The 14,364-nt window shown below is 51.6% G+C and overlaps 2 protein-coding genes across 2 annotated transcripts in view; both read right to left on the reverse strand.

The window, feature by feature from the left end:
* Nucleotides 1-3,911, reverse strand: part of KDM6B (lysine (K)-specific demethylase 6B) — a 21,566-nt gene extending 17,655 nt beyond the window's left edge. Inside the window, exon 1 of the mRNA XM_012655687.1 lies at nucleotides 3,853-3,911. The gene's annotated coding sequence lies outside the window, so the exon portion shown is untranslated. The remainder of the gene's footprint in view (nucleotides 1-3,852) is intronic.
* A 572-nt stretch (nucleotides 3,912-4,483) lies between these two features.
* DNAH2 (dynein, axonemal, heavy chain 2) overlaps nucleotides 4,484-14,364 on the reverse strand; it is a 102,793-nt gene continuing 92,912 nt past the window's right edge. Inside the window, exons 74-86 of the mRNA XM_012655607.1 lie at nucleotides 12,478-12,664; nucleotides 12,139-12,287; nucleotides 11,817-12,000; nucleotides 11,409-11,599; nucleotides 7,340-7,531; nucleotides 6,985-7,169; nucleotides 6,554-6,782; nucleotides 6,323-6,474; nucleotides 6,095-6,209; nucleotides 5,432-5,608; nucleotides 5,260-5,334; nucleotides 4,953-5,103; nucleotides 4,484-4,817 (exon numbers count right to left, since the gene is read on the reverse strand). Of these exons, the coding sequence (XP_012511061.1) occupies nucleotides 4,663-4,817; nucleotides 4,953-5,103; nucleotides 5,260-5,334; nucleotides 5,432-5,608; nucleotides 6,095-6,209; nucleotides 6,323-6,474; nucleotides 6,554-6,782; nucleotides 6,985-7,169; nucleotides 7,340-7,531; nucleotides 11,409-11,599; nucleotides 11,817-12,000; nucleotides 12,139-12,287; nucleotides 12,478-12,664 (2,142 nt within the window). The 3' untranslated portion in view covers nucleotides 4,484-4,662. The remainder of the gene's footprint in view (nucleotides 4,818-4,952; nucleotides 5,104-5,259; nucleotides 5,335-5,431; nucleotides 5,609-6,094; nucleotides 6,210-6,322; nucleotides 6,475-6,553; nucleotides 6,783-6,984; nucleotides 7,170-7,339; nucleotides 7,532-11,408; nucleotides 11,600-11,816; nucleotides 12,001-12,138; nucleotides 12,288-12,477; nucleotides 12,665-14,364) is intronic.

The raw sequence follows: 14,364 nt of genomic DNA on the forward strand, positions 1-14,364 counted from the left end.
CCCTGCACTAGACTCTCTCCACCCACCCACCCCAATCTTTTACACACCCCTCAGCCTAGCCCTTTCCCCGCTACGGAAACTGTAGAGTCCCTTTGCAAAATGAAAGGTTCCAGAGAGCAACATGGGAGGGGACTGGGGTCTTGCTTCAAAATCAAACCATAATACAATTATTTTATTTTCAAAGCCAAAGGAATAGTCTTAGCTATTTCTTCTCCGAGAGTAGCAAAAAATAATCCTAAATAAAGCAATACAAATCTGTCTAAAGCCCTCATCAAATAAAGTGCACAAAGCAGTCACAGCTAATCCCCAGCACCCCCGCCTCCAAATTAACACAAACTATCCATTCCTCCCTAACAAACTCCTAAGGTCATAGTTAGTTTGGAGTAGGTCTACCACCTATAATAATACAAATAATAACTAACATCATTTAATAATAAAAGTATTTCATAACAACGAGCATCCATTCAGTGTTCATTGTGCCAGGCACTGTGCTAAGTGCTTTGCATAAATTATCTCATTTTTTTTTCCCATGGGCCTGAAGGTAGGTATTGATATTTACATTTTCCAGATTAAGAATATGAGGCTCATTGAGGTTGTGACCTTTCCAAGTCCCAATAGCCACTAAGTGGCAGAGCTGGGATTAGAAACCAGGTCTGATCTGACTACCCAAACTCTAAGGTACATAAAGGCAGAAACTGATTTTTTCCAATACCATCACCAACCCCAGGACTCTATAGAGAAGGGCAGCCATAGCTGTCAACTGAGACCTCCTCCCCTGAGATGCCAGGTCGGAAACTGGCCCACCCACCTACACAGTATAATGACCCTGACTTTTCAGCCTAATACTGTTTCTTGACCCTTTTCCTCAACTGTTTGCAGAGGGGGTGGTGTGTCATAGATTAAGGAGACCTCAGGGATGGGCTGGTGTCCAGTGAATCCCCCGAACTACACACAACTTTTCTCTTGGGGGTAGCTCTCTTGACAACCACTCCCACTCCAAGTCAATGTGGGTGGGAAGGGGGCAATGGGACACTTGGCCATGCAGCAGGTGGGAAAGTAAAGAGACTGCTCGGAGGCTCTTTCTGGGGGTGGGGGCTTGGAGGGGAAGCTCTTCTGTGCCTATCTAGGGAAAAGTGACCCAAGGTTCTCTCAGCCCAGCAAAGGGGGCAAAGTCTTTCAGCCACACCACACCCGTGCCCCTCCCCCTCCCAAAACTCCAGGCCGGGGTTTCCCACCTGCAGAAGGCTAAGGCCAAAGGAAGAGAGAGGGGAAAGAGATGGCACGGGACTAAAACCGGACTCAGGGCAGAGGTGGGAGGGAATGGAAGGGGGAGGAGACCTCATTGCCTGGCAACCATCCCGGGGCACGTGCACTGGTGACATCATCCCAGGCCACCTCTAACACAGACCTTTGACCCCCACCGGGCTGCGGGAGTCTGCTGGCTGAGCTTCCTGGGAAACAGCCTTAGGTCTTCTGGGAACCCAAAAAAGAGACGTGGGAGGGAACCCAGGCGTCCTGCCTTCACCTCTTTTACCCCCAATACGACTCAAACCCAGGGACTCGGCCTCTCGATTGCCTCCGCTCCTCCGCCTCCAGCCCTGACCTCCCAACCCACATTTCTGACAGGAGTCCCGACACGCCTCTCGGAGATATAGTGCCTCATTTCTCTCGGGCGAGATCTCGGGTTGGGGGTAGGAGGCGGGGAATGGGGGCATCGGGTCCCGCGGGGCTCCGTCTCCCATCTGCGGGATCCCCCGTGCCCCAGCCGGCCGCCAGCCATAATCTGTCTGGGTCCCCAACTGTCCCGCCCCTCCCCGCGCTGTTCCAGGGCGGAGTCTGTGGAGTTGAAATCAGGACACGGCGAGAGGAAGAGTTATGTAATCCGGAGAAGCAGAGAAGGACGAGTGGAGACGGGGACAGACAGCCCGAAAGGAGCCGAGGGAGGTGTCAAGAACACCAGGGCGAGTAAGGAGGAAACGTTAAGGATGGCAAGGCTTTTGGTGCACATCAAAGAGCAGGAATTCATGCGAAGAAGGGACGTGATGGCCCGGAGGAGTCACTTGGGCCGTCCGGGGCTTCCCCGCAGCGCCCTCCCCCGCCACCAACTGCAGCTGGGCCCGAGCGAAGGGGCTCTGGTACCCGCTCCCTTTCTCTTGGGGAAGCAACCTAAGCCAGAGCCCGGGAAGGCAGTGCCTGAGCATATGGGGCCGGAAACCACAGCTCCGCCCAGCCCACCTGGGAGCGTGGGGCGCCAGCTGGGGGGAGGTGGGGAACAGGTAGCTGGCCCTCCCAAGCGAGGCTGGGCATTAATGGTCGCGACCCAGTGAAACAGTGCTGACCGACCCAGACGTCTGGGTCCCCAGGGGCTGAGGAGCGCAGCCCAGTGCTAGTTTACCCAGACTCCAGAAGGGGAGCGGGTGGCAGGGGGAAGCGGCTAGCTGCGCAGGCGCAAGGGGGTGCACGGGCGCGTGCGATGAAAGGGGGGGGGTGGGCGCGAGCGTGTGGGAGTGCACGTGCGGGGTCCCGGGCAGCTACCTCCTCCCTTCCTCCACCTCTTCCCCTCCTCTCTCCCTTTTCCAGTCTCTCTATAATGCCCCTTCCCCATTGGCTGCCAGGGCCCTGATGTCAGGGACGTCCGGTGGAGCGGATTGGACGGAAGGGAGAGTTAAGGAATCGGGCTCCCGAGTCTCGCTCTCCAGTTACTCTGGCAACAGGGCAAGCAACCCCCGGGAGGGAAGGGGAGCCGAGGTGAGCGCCGTGCCTTGGTCCCGCCCCCTGCCGGCTAACCGCCGACTCCTTTTCTGTTGCAGCGCAGCTCGCTGCTTCCCCTCCTACCTCCCAGGGTTTTCCTAGGCCCGGGAACCAGGTGTCCTGCCCTCAACCTGCCCCACAGTCTCCAAGCCCCCCACTCTCTCTAAACCCCACCCGTGTCACGGCCACAAGCCACAAAAGACAGGAAGCGAATCTACGTTGCTTAGTAACCAACCCGCGTGCCCCCCTCCCCACTACTTACCCCAGCCTCCTCCCTATCCTATGCCCTTTGCCCTGCTGCCCGCAATTTCCTGTGAGGGGGCCCAGGTGACATGAAGTCAAATGAGGGCTTCAACCCACCTTTCCCTCAGGCCGGGACAGGGTCTTCAGCCGTCACATCCCCCACTCGCACTGCCCTCAGCTCTAGGTGTGCGTCTCGCCCTCGCCATCTCGTGGCTACATTGGGAAGGTTCAGCATCGAGAGGCGTTTGAGGGTTAGGGAACCCGAGACTGCAGAGTGGGGGCAGGACCAAGGATGAGGAAATTAGCGGGCAAGGCCGAGAGAGGGAGGTGCGGCGGGGTGGAGTGGGATGGGGGCGAAGGCTATCGCTAGGAAGCTCTTGGGGCTCCTAGTGGGAAAGTCAGGCTGAGGCTATATACCTCACCCGTGGAAAGAAGTGGAGGGAGACTTGAAATGGCCCCGGGACCAGAGACACCCCCAGTCTGACCACATCTAACCTTAATGGGTCATCGCATTGACCTATCTGCAAACTCTGCCCTTTAGTCTTGCCCTTCAGTTAGAAGTGCTGCGCCCCGCCCTGGTGTCAGGAAGGGGAATCCCAGCCCTGGGGGAGCTGGGAGTCCTTTCAGGCCCTTCTCGACATCCGGAACCCAAGACATCTGCCTCCCAGTTCTTCCCCCACCCCCGCCCTGTTCTTTCGTAGGGGACCTGGATGTCCTGCGCCCCAGTCTTTTTCCCAGTGCCTTTCCTGAGACGCAAACGTCCATCCCCAGCTCTACCCCTCCTACGACTCAGGCGTCCCGCCCCCCTGCACAGAAATGGTTTCCCTCTTTACAGACGTCCTCGCGGCTCCCCGTTACCTGGTTCTGGGGGGTCCCAGATGCTCAGGCTCCCCAAGGTCTCCCAAGGGGGCGAGCGGCCCCCCCTCTCCCAGGCCAGGGCTGGGGGGGCCGCTCCGCCCAGTGGCGCAGTTGGATTTTCCAACACAAACACCCGCACCCCCGTTCCCCCAGCCCCGCCCCCTTCTCGTGGTCCCGCCCCTCCTTGCGCTGAAGTCCCTTTCTCCGGCTCCGCCCCGCCTTCTGCCGGTCCCGCTAGCCTCAGAGCCGGTGTTGGGTAGGATGCCGGGCGCGGGGTGCGGGGTGCAGGGTGCAGGGTGCAGTGTACGGGTTCAGCCCTGATCCGTGCCTGACCAAACCCCTATTCCATTTGGATCACGCGCCCGTCTAAAGTAAGCCCCGCCCCACCCACTCAAGTCCTGCCCCGAGATTTAGCCACACCTCCTTTAGGCCCCAGCGCCCTGCACATTGGCTCAAGGCCACGCCTCCTTTCCTCTCAAGGCTGCCCCTCTTCCTTCGCTCCTTTCCCCGCGTCGTATTAGCTCACTAATAGCTCCCGTACTCCGTAAGGCCTGGGATTCCTCCCTCCCCAAACCCCCACCGCTCCATTGAGACACTTAGGGCTTGTGGTCGCGAGTTTACTGCTCTGAGCTCCAATACAACTCTTCCACCTTTATGGCTAGCACAGCTAGGTGTCTCCAGGGCCCCATCACATGCTAAATTCAGCCAAGGTCAAAGCCTGAGAGAAGTCCAGCCTCAATCCAGGTGCATTTACAGCCTCAGTTCCTAGAGTCCCCAACCCTCTGTCAAGCGGAGAAGAAGGAGGCCTCCTCAGTTGTCCAAGCTCATGAGTAGAGCAGTGCCTCTCTTGATCCAGTGATCAGATGTCATGGCCCCAGATCGGAGGTCAATGCCGATGACAAAGGAGGCTCGGTCTGCGCTGCCTGCCCGGTTGGGATGGTAATAGCAGGGGCAGGAGTACATGCCTGGGGGAAAGAAGACAAGGAGTCAGACCCCTGTGCGAGAGCAGGGAAGGAGCGAGTGTGGAGAGGGCTGGAGCAGAGGATGGGTTAGGATCCAGACTAGGGATGGGACAGGCAGGTCTCAGAGAGCTGACTCACCCTTAGCGCTCTTCTTGCGGCTCTCTGCAGGCCGGAAGTGGATAGTGGGCATGAGGCAGACAAGCTGCATGGGCTCTGCCTCCACCAAGCAGGAGTTCTTCCGATCCCAGCCTGCACCCTCCAGGTACAGGCCCCGAACCCAGACACCATCCTGGGGAGAAATGGGCACAGGTTTGGGGGAAGGCTAGACTCTTAGTTGCCAGCACCCCAAACTGGCTCCTCTCTCCTCCCTTCTCATCTGATTATTTCCACTTTTGCATCCCAGCACCCTATTTTGCTCAGAGCCCCAAGCACATCTGGCTCCCACCTTGGGTGGATACACTAGGTTGCTGTCATCCACAGTGGAAACGATAAACTCCCAGGAGAGGCTGTCCACTGAAATCTGGAGGTTGAAAGTGAGAGTAAGGGAGGACCCCAAAGAGGAGAGCAAATACATGTCCTCAGCATCCATCCTGCTTCACACTTTCCACATTGCTCACATTGTTTTGGCGAGCTGAAGACTGCAGCACGGCAGTGAGGAAGCCCGTGGGAAAGGTGAAACCAGACAGCCAGAAGATCACAGGTGGCCGGGCACGGCTGGCCCACAGCTCAAACTGCTCTACACGCATGGCCAAGTCCCGGGTCCATGTAGCCAGTGGCTTCTGTGAGGGATATGCCTGGGAGAGGAGGAGCGAGTGTTTGCTCATTCATTTCATCAAGCATTCAAGTCCTTATTTTGAGCACCGGGAGCAGATATGAGAAAACTATGTGGTGTCAGCCCCTGTTCCCTGCCTAAGGGTGGGCAAAGCTCTCCATAAGCCAACTCCCAGGAAAGAAGCATAAGATGGCACCTATTTATTAATAACAATGGCAACAGTAATATCAACCACGTATCATTAATGAAGCACCTACTGAGTGTCGTGTACAATACTGGGAATCTTTGAAACATTCTTGGAGAGGTTAGTAACCTGCCCTGAGTGAGTATATAAGTTAGTAAGTTGTGCAGAGTCAGAGAGCCAGATTTCAACCTTGAACCCATCTGGCTTCAATGCCCAGGCTCTCTGCAGTCTGCTACATGCCTCCCTAGCACCAGGAGATTGAGGCGCACAGGGATTAGAAGAGAGCTCGTGGTTGCAGTAGGGTCAACAGTGGTGTAATCTTGCCTTTCCCCACAGCGGAGGAACATGGGCATCAAAGATGCAATTGAAAATCTCTTCCAGACTTGTAGACATGACGATAAGGCCCTGGATGCCTTTCTCCAAGTCTGTCAGTGAGAACCTGAGCAGGATGAGGTGGAGGGTTAGAGATGGTCGGCCTGAAAAAGTCATCCTGCCAGGGGGTGAAGGCCCTTCCCTGCCCCTCCCACATCCCACAGAGCCCCTGCATCTTACAGGATGGTCTGCATCAGCTTGTTGTATCTCTGGATCTCCTGCAGAAGGACCACATTGAGGGGGGAGGGATCGAGAGCCAGCAGTTTTCGGGTCCCCTCATAGTCGATCATTTCAGGGATCTTCTGTTTCACATCTGCAGCCAACTCAAGGACCTGAGGAGGTAGGAGGTGTGAGTGTCACCCTCTCTTCCTCATCACTCCCCACCCCCACCCCAGGTGTGTCTCTTCTTGCCTTCTCTTCCCGGGTCTGGCCTCCAGCCCTGATGGGTGTAATCTGGGGTTGCAGGGAAAGCAGAGTCTCAAACAGAGTTCGTGCTTCTGTGATCTGGGAGGCCACGTCAGCATTGGGGTGCTGGCCAAAGGCCTCAGGGGGGTCCATGCCAGGCAATAAGCTGATGTATTCCTTGTAAGAGGCCAGGCTCCCATCCTTGGGGATAAAGTAAGTCTCTAGTACCGACAACCTGAGGAGCCACAGCATAATTATCGCCATGTTGTGGGGTCTTGGGCTTCAATGCACAGCCAAGACCCCAGTCCTTATGCATGTCCCATTTGTCCAACTCCCTGCTCTTGCTCCCCCTCCCAGTCCCACAAACTGTCTTCTCCCAATCTTATATTCTCTGCTTGTGTCCTCTGGCTCCCTGCTCAGTGCCACCTGCCCCTCACCGGTAGAAGGGAGTTGATAGAGCCTGGTCACAGAAATAGTCATTGATGTAGGTGATGAGCAGGCGCCGGTCCCAGTCATCTGTGACATGTCCACCGTAGTTGATGCCAGCAATGAGGTATTTGAGTGCATCCCAGGGTGTTTCCTCGTACTCATCCAGATAGAGGCTCAGCAAGTTCTCTGACACCTGTGAACGGTCCCAACCCAAGTCCCCACCCACCCCACATAGTTATGGCAGGAACTCTTCCAATGGAGCCTTAACACAGGCTTTCTGTGAGCGGATATTTCCACAGGGGAGCCAGGGGCAGGAAGGATAAGGAGAGAGGGCTGGAATGAGGACGCCTGGTTAGTACAAACCTCGAAGTCAGAGTCATTGAAGCCATAGACAATATTCCAGCCAAGCTGCAGAAACTTTTTGCGTTCGAGTAATACAGAGTGGAAGAAGCAGAGTGAAAACAGCAGCTTCTTATATTTGGCCGGTTTGGAGCAGCGGGAAAACTGTGGTTCTGTCATCAGTTCGTAAAGACGTGTCATGTTGGCCTTTAGGCCCTGGGGACAATGAAGTGCACAGTTGCCATGCAGCATACTCAGCCCTGCCTCTAGCACCACCATGTGCAGATGTGGAGGCTGTTCACTGCACAAAGGCACTGGTAGAAGGGGTAAGTGGAAGCTGAAATCTAGACCTTGATCTACATGCCAAGATGTGCACTCGTTCACAAGGCTAAGTACCTTCATCTAGTTCAGACACACAGGCACTGTATGGGCTAGGGGCAGGCCTACCTTCTTGTTCCCCCACTTTTGTTAAGCCAGTCAAATTTAGCAGTGGGGGGTTGGTATACCAACTTTAGTGACGCTAATATTAATAAGTTCTGATAACCCACTACCATTGGACCAGCCTGTCCCCCCACTTTTGATCCTCTCAGCCATCATGTTCTCAATGGGTAGGCCAACCCAACTGGGGAGTGCCAGAAAATATGAACAAAGTATATACTTGCAACTAGTAATTAACAAAAGTGTGCAGAATTATGCACCAAGGTTCAGTGTCCATTAAAAAGGCCATAGTATATCATCAAAGAAGAACATTCTACATAATTGGCTTTATCAGGTTTCATGAACAAGTTGGAATTTGGACTAAGTGTTACAAATGGGAAGGATATGATTAGACTCGAGAGAAGGGTCTTGGTTTCCTGGAGCTGGAAGGAATTGAAGGAATAAAGACACAATGGAGAAAATAAGTGAAAGGATGAGCCTGGCTGAAGTCAAGTGCAAGTCCTCAGGTGGGAAAAGAAGGGCCATGTACAGACGGACAGGCAATAAGAAGAGTAGTATTAATAGCTGGAGCCATTTGGACTTGATTCCCTAGCATCACAGACATGGAGCCACGCTCTCTCTTGAGTGGGACAGTGATATTTTGAAACAGTGTTTTAAAAAGACTTATCTATGATCAACAGGATGGAGTAGTGAAAAACTTGAAGAATATTGGATAGCAGTAACAAAAATAAAATGTGATTTTTTTTTTACAATGCCATTTATAATACCAAAACATGTAAAGTAAGAATAAATCTAATTAAGATGTACACGTCTTTAAGGGAAAATTGCAAAACTTCATTGAAATGAAGAATAAATGGAGAGATATGATATACTCATGGATTGTGAGGTTTCTTGTCCTAAAGTTGTCAATTTTCCCCAAATTGATCAATCCAATTTTTTTGTGAAACTTAACAAGCTAATTCTAAAATTTATGTTGGACAATAAAAGCTCATAAAACCTCATAAAAATTAAGAATTTCTATTCACCAAAAAATAACAGAAAAGACAAACCACAAAACACATAACTGTCCCCCCACTTTTGACCCTCCTAGCCATGATGTTCTCAATGTTCTCCTAATTGACAAAGGATTAGGATCTGGAATGTATGAAGAACTATGAAACATGAAGAACAGTATGAATGAATGTCAAGCACATAATGTTGAATGAAAAAAGCAAGTCACAGAGAAACTTATGTAGCATGATTGCATTAGTGATACAAACTTTTGTGTTAAAATTATAAAGAAAAGAAAATGACACATTCAGAATTCAGAATAGAGGCTTCCTTTGAGTAAGGAGGGAAGGCGATGAGATTGGGAAGAAGCACACCGGGACTTCACAGACAATGCCAATCTTTCTTAAAAGGATGATAGGCACACGGGCATTCGTTGAATCATGATCCTTCATATCTTGCATATATTTAATAAATATTCTTTTTTTTTTCATTTGTAGAGATGGGAGTCTTACTATGTTGCCCAGGTTGGTCTTGAGCTCCTGGCCTCAAGTGATCCTCCTGCCTCAGCTTCACAGAGTGCTGAGGTCACAGGCATGAGCCACTGTGCCCAGCCACTGCCTCCCACTTTTATCACACAGACCTAAATAGCACCTGCCTCCAAACTTACACACCTCCTCCCATCACAGGATGCTCAAGCAACAAAGGACCATCTAGCTGCCAGGGCACATAGCTCTCTTAGAAGTAAAAAAAAAAGTTCTTTAAAAAAACACAGAAAAAAAATTCTGTTACATTGGTAACAGATTTCTGAACTATTTGACATTTTAAAAAGGGGCACACGGGCTCGGTGGCTCACGCCTGTAATCCTAGCACTCTGGGAGGCCGAGAGAGGCGGATTGTTTGAGCTCAGGAGTTCGAGACCAGCCTGAGCAAGAGCCAGACCCTGTCTCTACTAAAAATAGAAAGGAATGATCTGGATAACTAAAAATATACAGAAAAAATTAGCTGGGCATGGTGGCGCATGCCTGTAGTCCCAGCTACTCAGGAGGCTGAGGCAGTAGGATCGCTTGAGTCCAGGAGTTTGAGGTTGCCGTGAGCTAGGCTGACGCCATGGCACTCATTCTAGCCAGGGCAACAGAGTGAGACTCTGTCTCAAAAAAAAAGGGGGCACAGAATACTTGTGTTGGCAGAAAAAATAAAGGAAAATAAAAGTCAACTTTAAACACATTTTTAAAAAAATCATATTGGTGCCATTAACCAAAATGAAGCAAGGCAATGACCCGGGCTGGTGGCTGTGAGAGGCGGGGCACACGGTGCTGGTGGCCGAGCAGCAGTGCTTTGTGATCAAACAGCAATTCAGAGCTGGAACTGAGTTTGGTACTGGGGCCAGAGATGGGGCTTGGAGTTGAAATCATGGAAAGGACAATTTCCCCATAAACTTGTGAAAGGAGTAAATGGAGAATGAGAAAAGTTGGAGGGCAAGGACTAAATCCTGAGATCCGGCCACAGGCAAAGAGGAGAAGGAGACACAGACGTGACACATCGTGTGTCAAAAGACAGAGGGAGAAACAGCGGTGATGTGTTAGGGAAGCCAGGGAGAGGGACAGTCGACTGACTGTGCCAACTGCCCCGAGGTAGTCAAAGAGGACTAAGAATGAGGAAAGGCTCCCACACATACACTCAAATGGTACTTACTTGCTGAGTACCTACTGCATACTGGCCCCTGTGTTTTTCACAGGGTGAGCAAAGAGGATTTTGCTTTCAACTAGGAGCAATGAAAGGCTACTAAAATAGTTTAAGCAGGGATGAATGGGTGAGGCACAGTGGTGTGGCGGATTTAAAGGATCAGTATGATTGCATTCAATGATGAGCTTGTAATACTAGAGATAAAAAATTTCAGTAGAGTTGGAGGGAAGGAAGGAGAAAGAAGCTGAGAAGTGTGACATTAGGAAGAGAATGTAAGGGAAGGCTAGGAGGCAGGAAGTTTCCTGGGTGTAAAAGAATGAATCTGGGAACCCAACTACCCAAACTCTGACTCTGGAATACTTAGTTACTTCCTGTGCCTCAGTTTCCTATCTGTAAAATGGGGTGTAATAGTATTCACCTGACAGGTGTGTATGTGGGTGTAATTTAAAAAAACAAAAACCACAGGGTCTCACCCTATTGCCCATGCCGAAGCACAGTGGCGTGGTCATAGCTCACGGCAACCTCAAACTCCTAAGCTCAAGCAATCTTTCCACCTCAGCCTCCCAAGTAGCTGGGACTACAGGTGCATGCCATCATGACTGGCTAATTTTTAAATTTTTTGTTGAGATGGGGTCTCACTATGTTGCCCAGGCTGGTCTTGATCCTCCTGCCTCAGCCTCCCAAAGTGCTGGGATTACAGGTATGAGCCACTGGCCTGTGTGTGTGTATTAAAGGAGTTAATACATATAAAGAACTTAGAACAGTGTCTGGCACATAGTAATTACTCAAGAAATGTTAGATGTTACTATTATGTTCTTGGAGTTTGGCACAAAGAGGAGAGGAATGAGGTGGAATTTTTCAGAGGGCAATAAAATCAAACAAAGTCATGTTGTGGTTAAGGTTAAGGCCGTGCTCTGGTGCTAGCAGGAGGAAAGGTAGACCAGATGGCTTGGGGTGACGCTGGCTCTCTATAGCCACATACCTTTGGTGGCTCTGTGGTCATCTTGATGCTGGCCTGCAAAATTGAGATAGGGAAGTCGGGGTGGGGGCTAGAGCTGAGCCAGAGGCGGAAGGAAGGGTGAGGATCTTCCACCTGCAGCTGCTCCACCAGCTTGTCCAAATTAGGCATCCAAGACAGTGACAGGTGGCAGTTTGCCAGGAACACCCAGTGTCCTGCAAGGAGATGCCGAGTCAGTAAGGATCATTCCCTAAGCCCTACCTGTCCCTACACTTTCCACCTGGTGGTGGTGGGGTCCAATACTCAGGTCTGCCACTCCTGGCACCTTCTAGAGAAGTGGGAAGTGCAGTTCCAGTAGTGTGACTGGAGTAGGAAGTTCTGGGGAGAGGGACCAAGGCCGAGGTAGGGGTGAAAAAAAAGATGGACACTGACCCTGAATCACACCCTCTCGGAGGAGCCGAGCAGCGATGGGGGCCTGGCCCTGGCCCAGGGACAGGGCGTGGAAGCGCTGGGCCATGCCTGTGTGCTCTGCCAGCTGGAGCAGTGCGCTGGTGGGGTCCACGCCCGGGGACAGGATGAACACGAGCGGGGATCGTGGGGTTGAATCCTCCATCACCTGCCAGAAACACCGGCGTGGCCTCAGGCAGAAGGCCACATAACCCAAGTGGGAGAGAGAGATTGAGGAGACCAAAACAGAACGAGAGAAGCAGGAAGAACCCAGTGGTGGTGTGGGCAAGGAAGCCAAGCCACTGACCGACTTCATGTTTAGCACAGGCGGCTCAATGAAGCGGGAGCCAAGGTTGCTGACGATGAAAGAGGTAACGCAGAATGCCACCCGGTCCTGGCGCAGGGAGCGAACGATCAGCATCCGTTGCATTTCATTGCAGGCATTTTCCCACTCACCTGGGGATGAGTAATTGCAGGGAGAGAGTCTGGAAGAGCAGAGAATCTAAACACAGGGGCACCTGCCAGGAATACCTCCTGGGCCAGGAGGCAGGTGCCAGCTGGCGGAGGGGACGAGGAGCACTGGAAGGACAAACACTTGGGCTGGATGGAGGGAAGGAGAGCAAGGGCGGCTCAGATGCCTGGGTACCTGGCAGCATCCCCTTCTCTGGGGCAGCATTGGTATACCACAGGTGCCAGTCACGAGGATACTGTTCAAAGGAGTTCATGAGGCCGTGGAAGTTGGTCAGTTTGTCTAGCTCTGTGATGTTATCCCAGTAGGCATCTGCGAGCCAACTAGTACATGGATTATCCATTTGGCCCTCCCGGTCCAGGACCTTGGGGGGAAGGAGAGAGGAGAAAGGGATTGATTGGGAACATCTCAAAAGAAGTTACCTTCTCTCTCCCTCCCCCCCACCCTTTCTTTCTTCTTTCCTTCCTTCCTTCCTCCCTTCCTTTCTTCCCTTTTTTAGAGTGAGAAAGCCAAGATGGGTCTTGCATGATACAGAGTGAACACAGGAATCCGAGATGGATTGGAGTCCACCTTTCCTGGGGAGTAATGGGGTCTAGGGCTCAGACACTCCGTGAGCGATCACAGTCCAAATTTAGGAAGCTGGCGCCCTCTGTTGGTTGTTTGGCAATAACGTCTCCAGCCTAAAGACTTCAATTGGTAGCATCACCGTTCCGAGAAGCACAAACCCTTGGTTCACTCATTCATTTTTTCCTTCACTTATTCCTTCATTTATTCATTCTTTTTAACAAATATTTATTGTTCAAAACTATGCGTTTTCAGACTTTGGGACGCATTACTGAACAAAATGGACAAATATTTCTGCCCTAGAGGAGTTTATTTTCCAACATGGGACTGTGAACCCATGGGCAGATTATGAACCAAAAACATAATAAATAAGTAAATTATCTAGTATGTCAAAGATGGAAGTGCCATGGAACAATAGAATAATTTAAGAAGGGTAAGGGAGATTGGGAGTGTGGGGGGGTTAGTTTGAAAGATAGAATATAAATAGATTAAGGAGGTCTCACTGAGGTGATCTGTGAAGAGGCTACAGAGAGGGCTGAGTGTCCACCCAGGGAATAGCTTTCCAGCAGGAGGCACAGCCGGTGCAAAGGCCCTGGGGTGAGACATGCCAGAGTGTTTGAGGAGGGCAATGAGGCCTGGGCAGCTGGAGTGGAGTGAGGGGCTGGGAAGTGGGAGACAACAGGATGGATGCCTGTCAAAATGGGGTCTATTTTAAAAGGACCTCTCTGGTTGCTGTGTTGAGAGTTTGGGGTGGAGGGCGTTGGAAGGCTATTGCTAAAATCGAGATGAGAGGTCAAGTGAAGATGGTAAAAGGAAAGAAAATGTTGTCCAGGAGGGTGGGAGAGTGACTGGCCCAGGGGAATGTAGCACAGTGACATTCGTGATCAAGGGTTTAGAGTGAGTCCAGTGTGTGGGGGTGTTTTTCTTCAGCCATGCTCAGCTGCATAGGCCACATAGGGATGGGGAAGAGGAGCTGGATCCAGCCAGAGTGGTAGTTTTTTTTTTGTTTTATTTTTAGAGTCTCGCTCTGTCATCCCGACTGGAGTGCAATGGCACCATCATAGCTCACAGCAACCTCAAACTCCTGGGCTCAAGAGATCCTCCTGCTTCAGCCTCCCGAGTAGCTGGGACTACAGGCGTGCTCCACCACGTCCAGCTAATTTTTCCATTTTTTGTAGAGACGGGGCCTCACTCTTGCTCAGGCTGGAGAGAGTAGCAGTTTTGACAAAGAAATGCAACACAAAGTGGGAAGGGAAAAGGGGTCAAGGTGACTGAGGGAGAGATTGTGATGAAGACTACGGAACTCAGGCTGGGAAAGGGATGGTTTGGGTGGCAATAAAAAAGTGGCAAGTCAGCTGGGCACGGCGGCTCACGCCTGTAATCCTAGCTCTCTGGGAGGCCTAGGCGGGCAGATTGTTTGAGCTCAGGAGTTCGAAACCAGCCTGAGCAAGAGCGAGACCCCGTCTCTACTAAAAATACAAAGAAATTAATTAGACAACT

The sequence above is a fragment of the Propithecus coquereli genome, unplaced genomic scaffold, assembly GCF_000956105.1.
Source record: "Propithecus coquereli isolate 6110/MARCELLA unplaced genomic scaffold, Pcoq_1.0 Scaffold482, whole genome shotgun sequence".
NCBI lineage: Eukaryota > Metazoa > Chordata > Mammalia > Primates > Indriidae > Propithecus > Propithecus coquereli.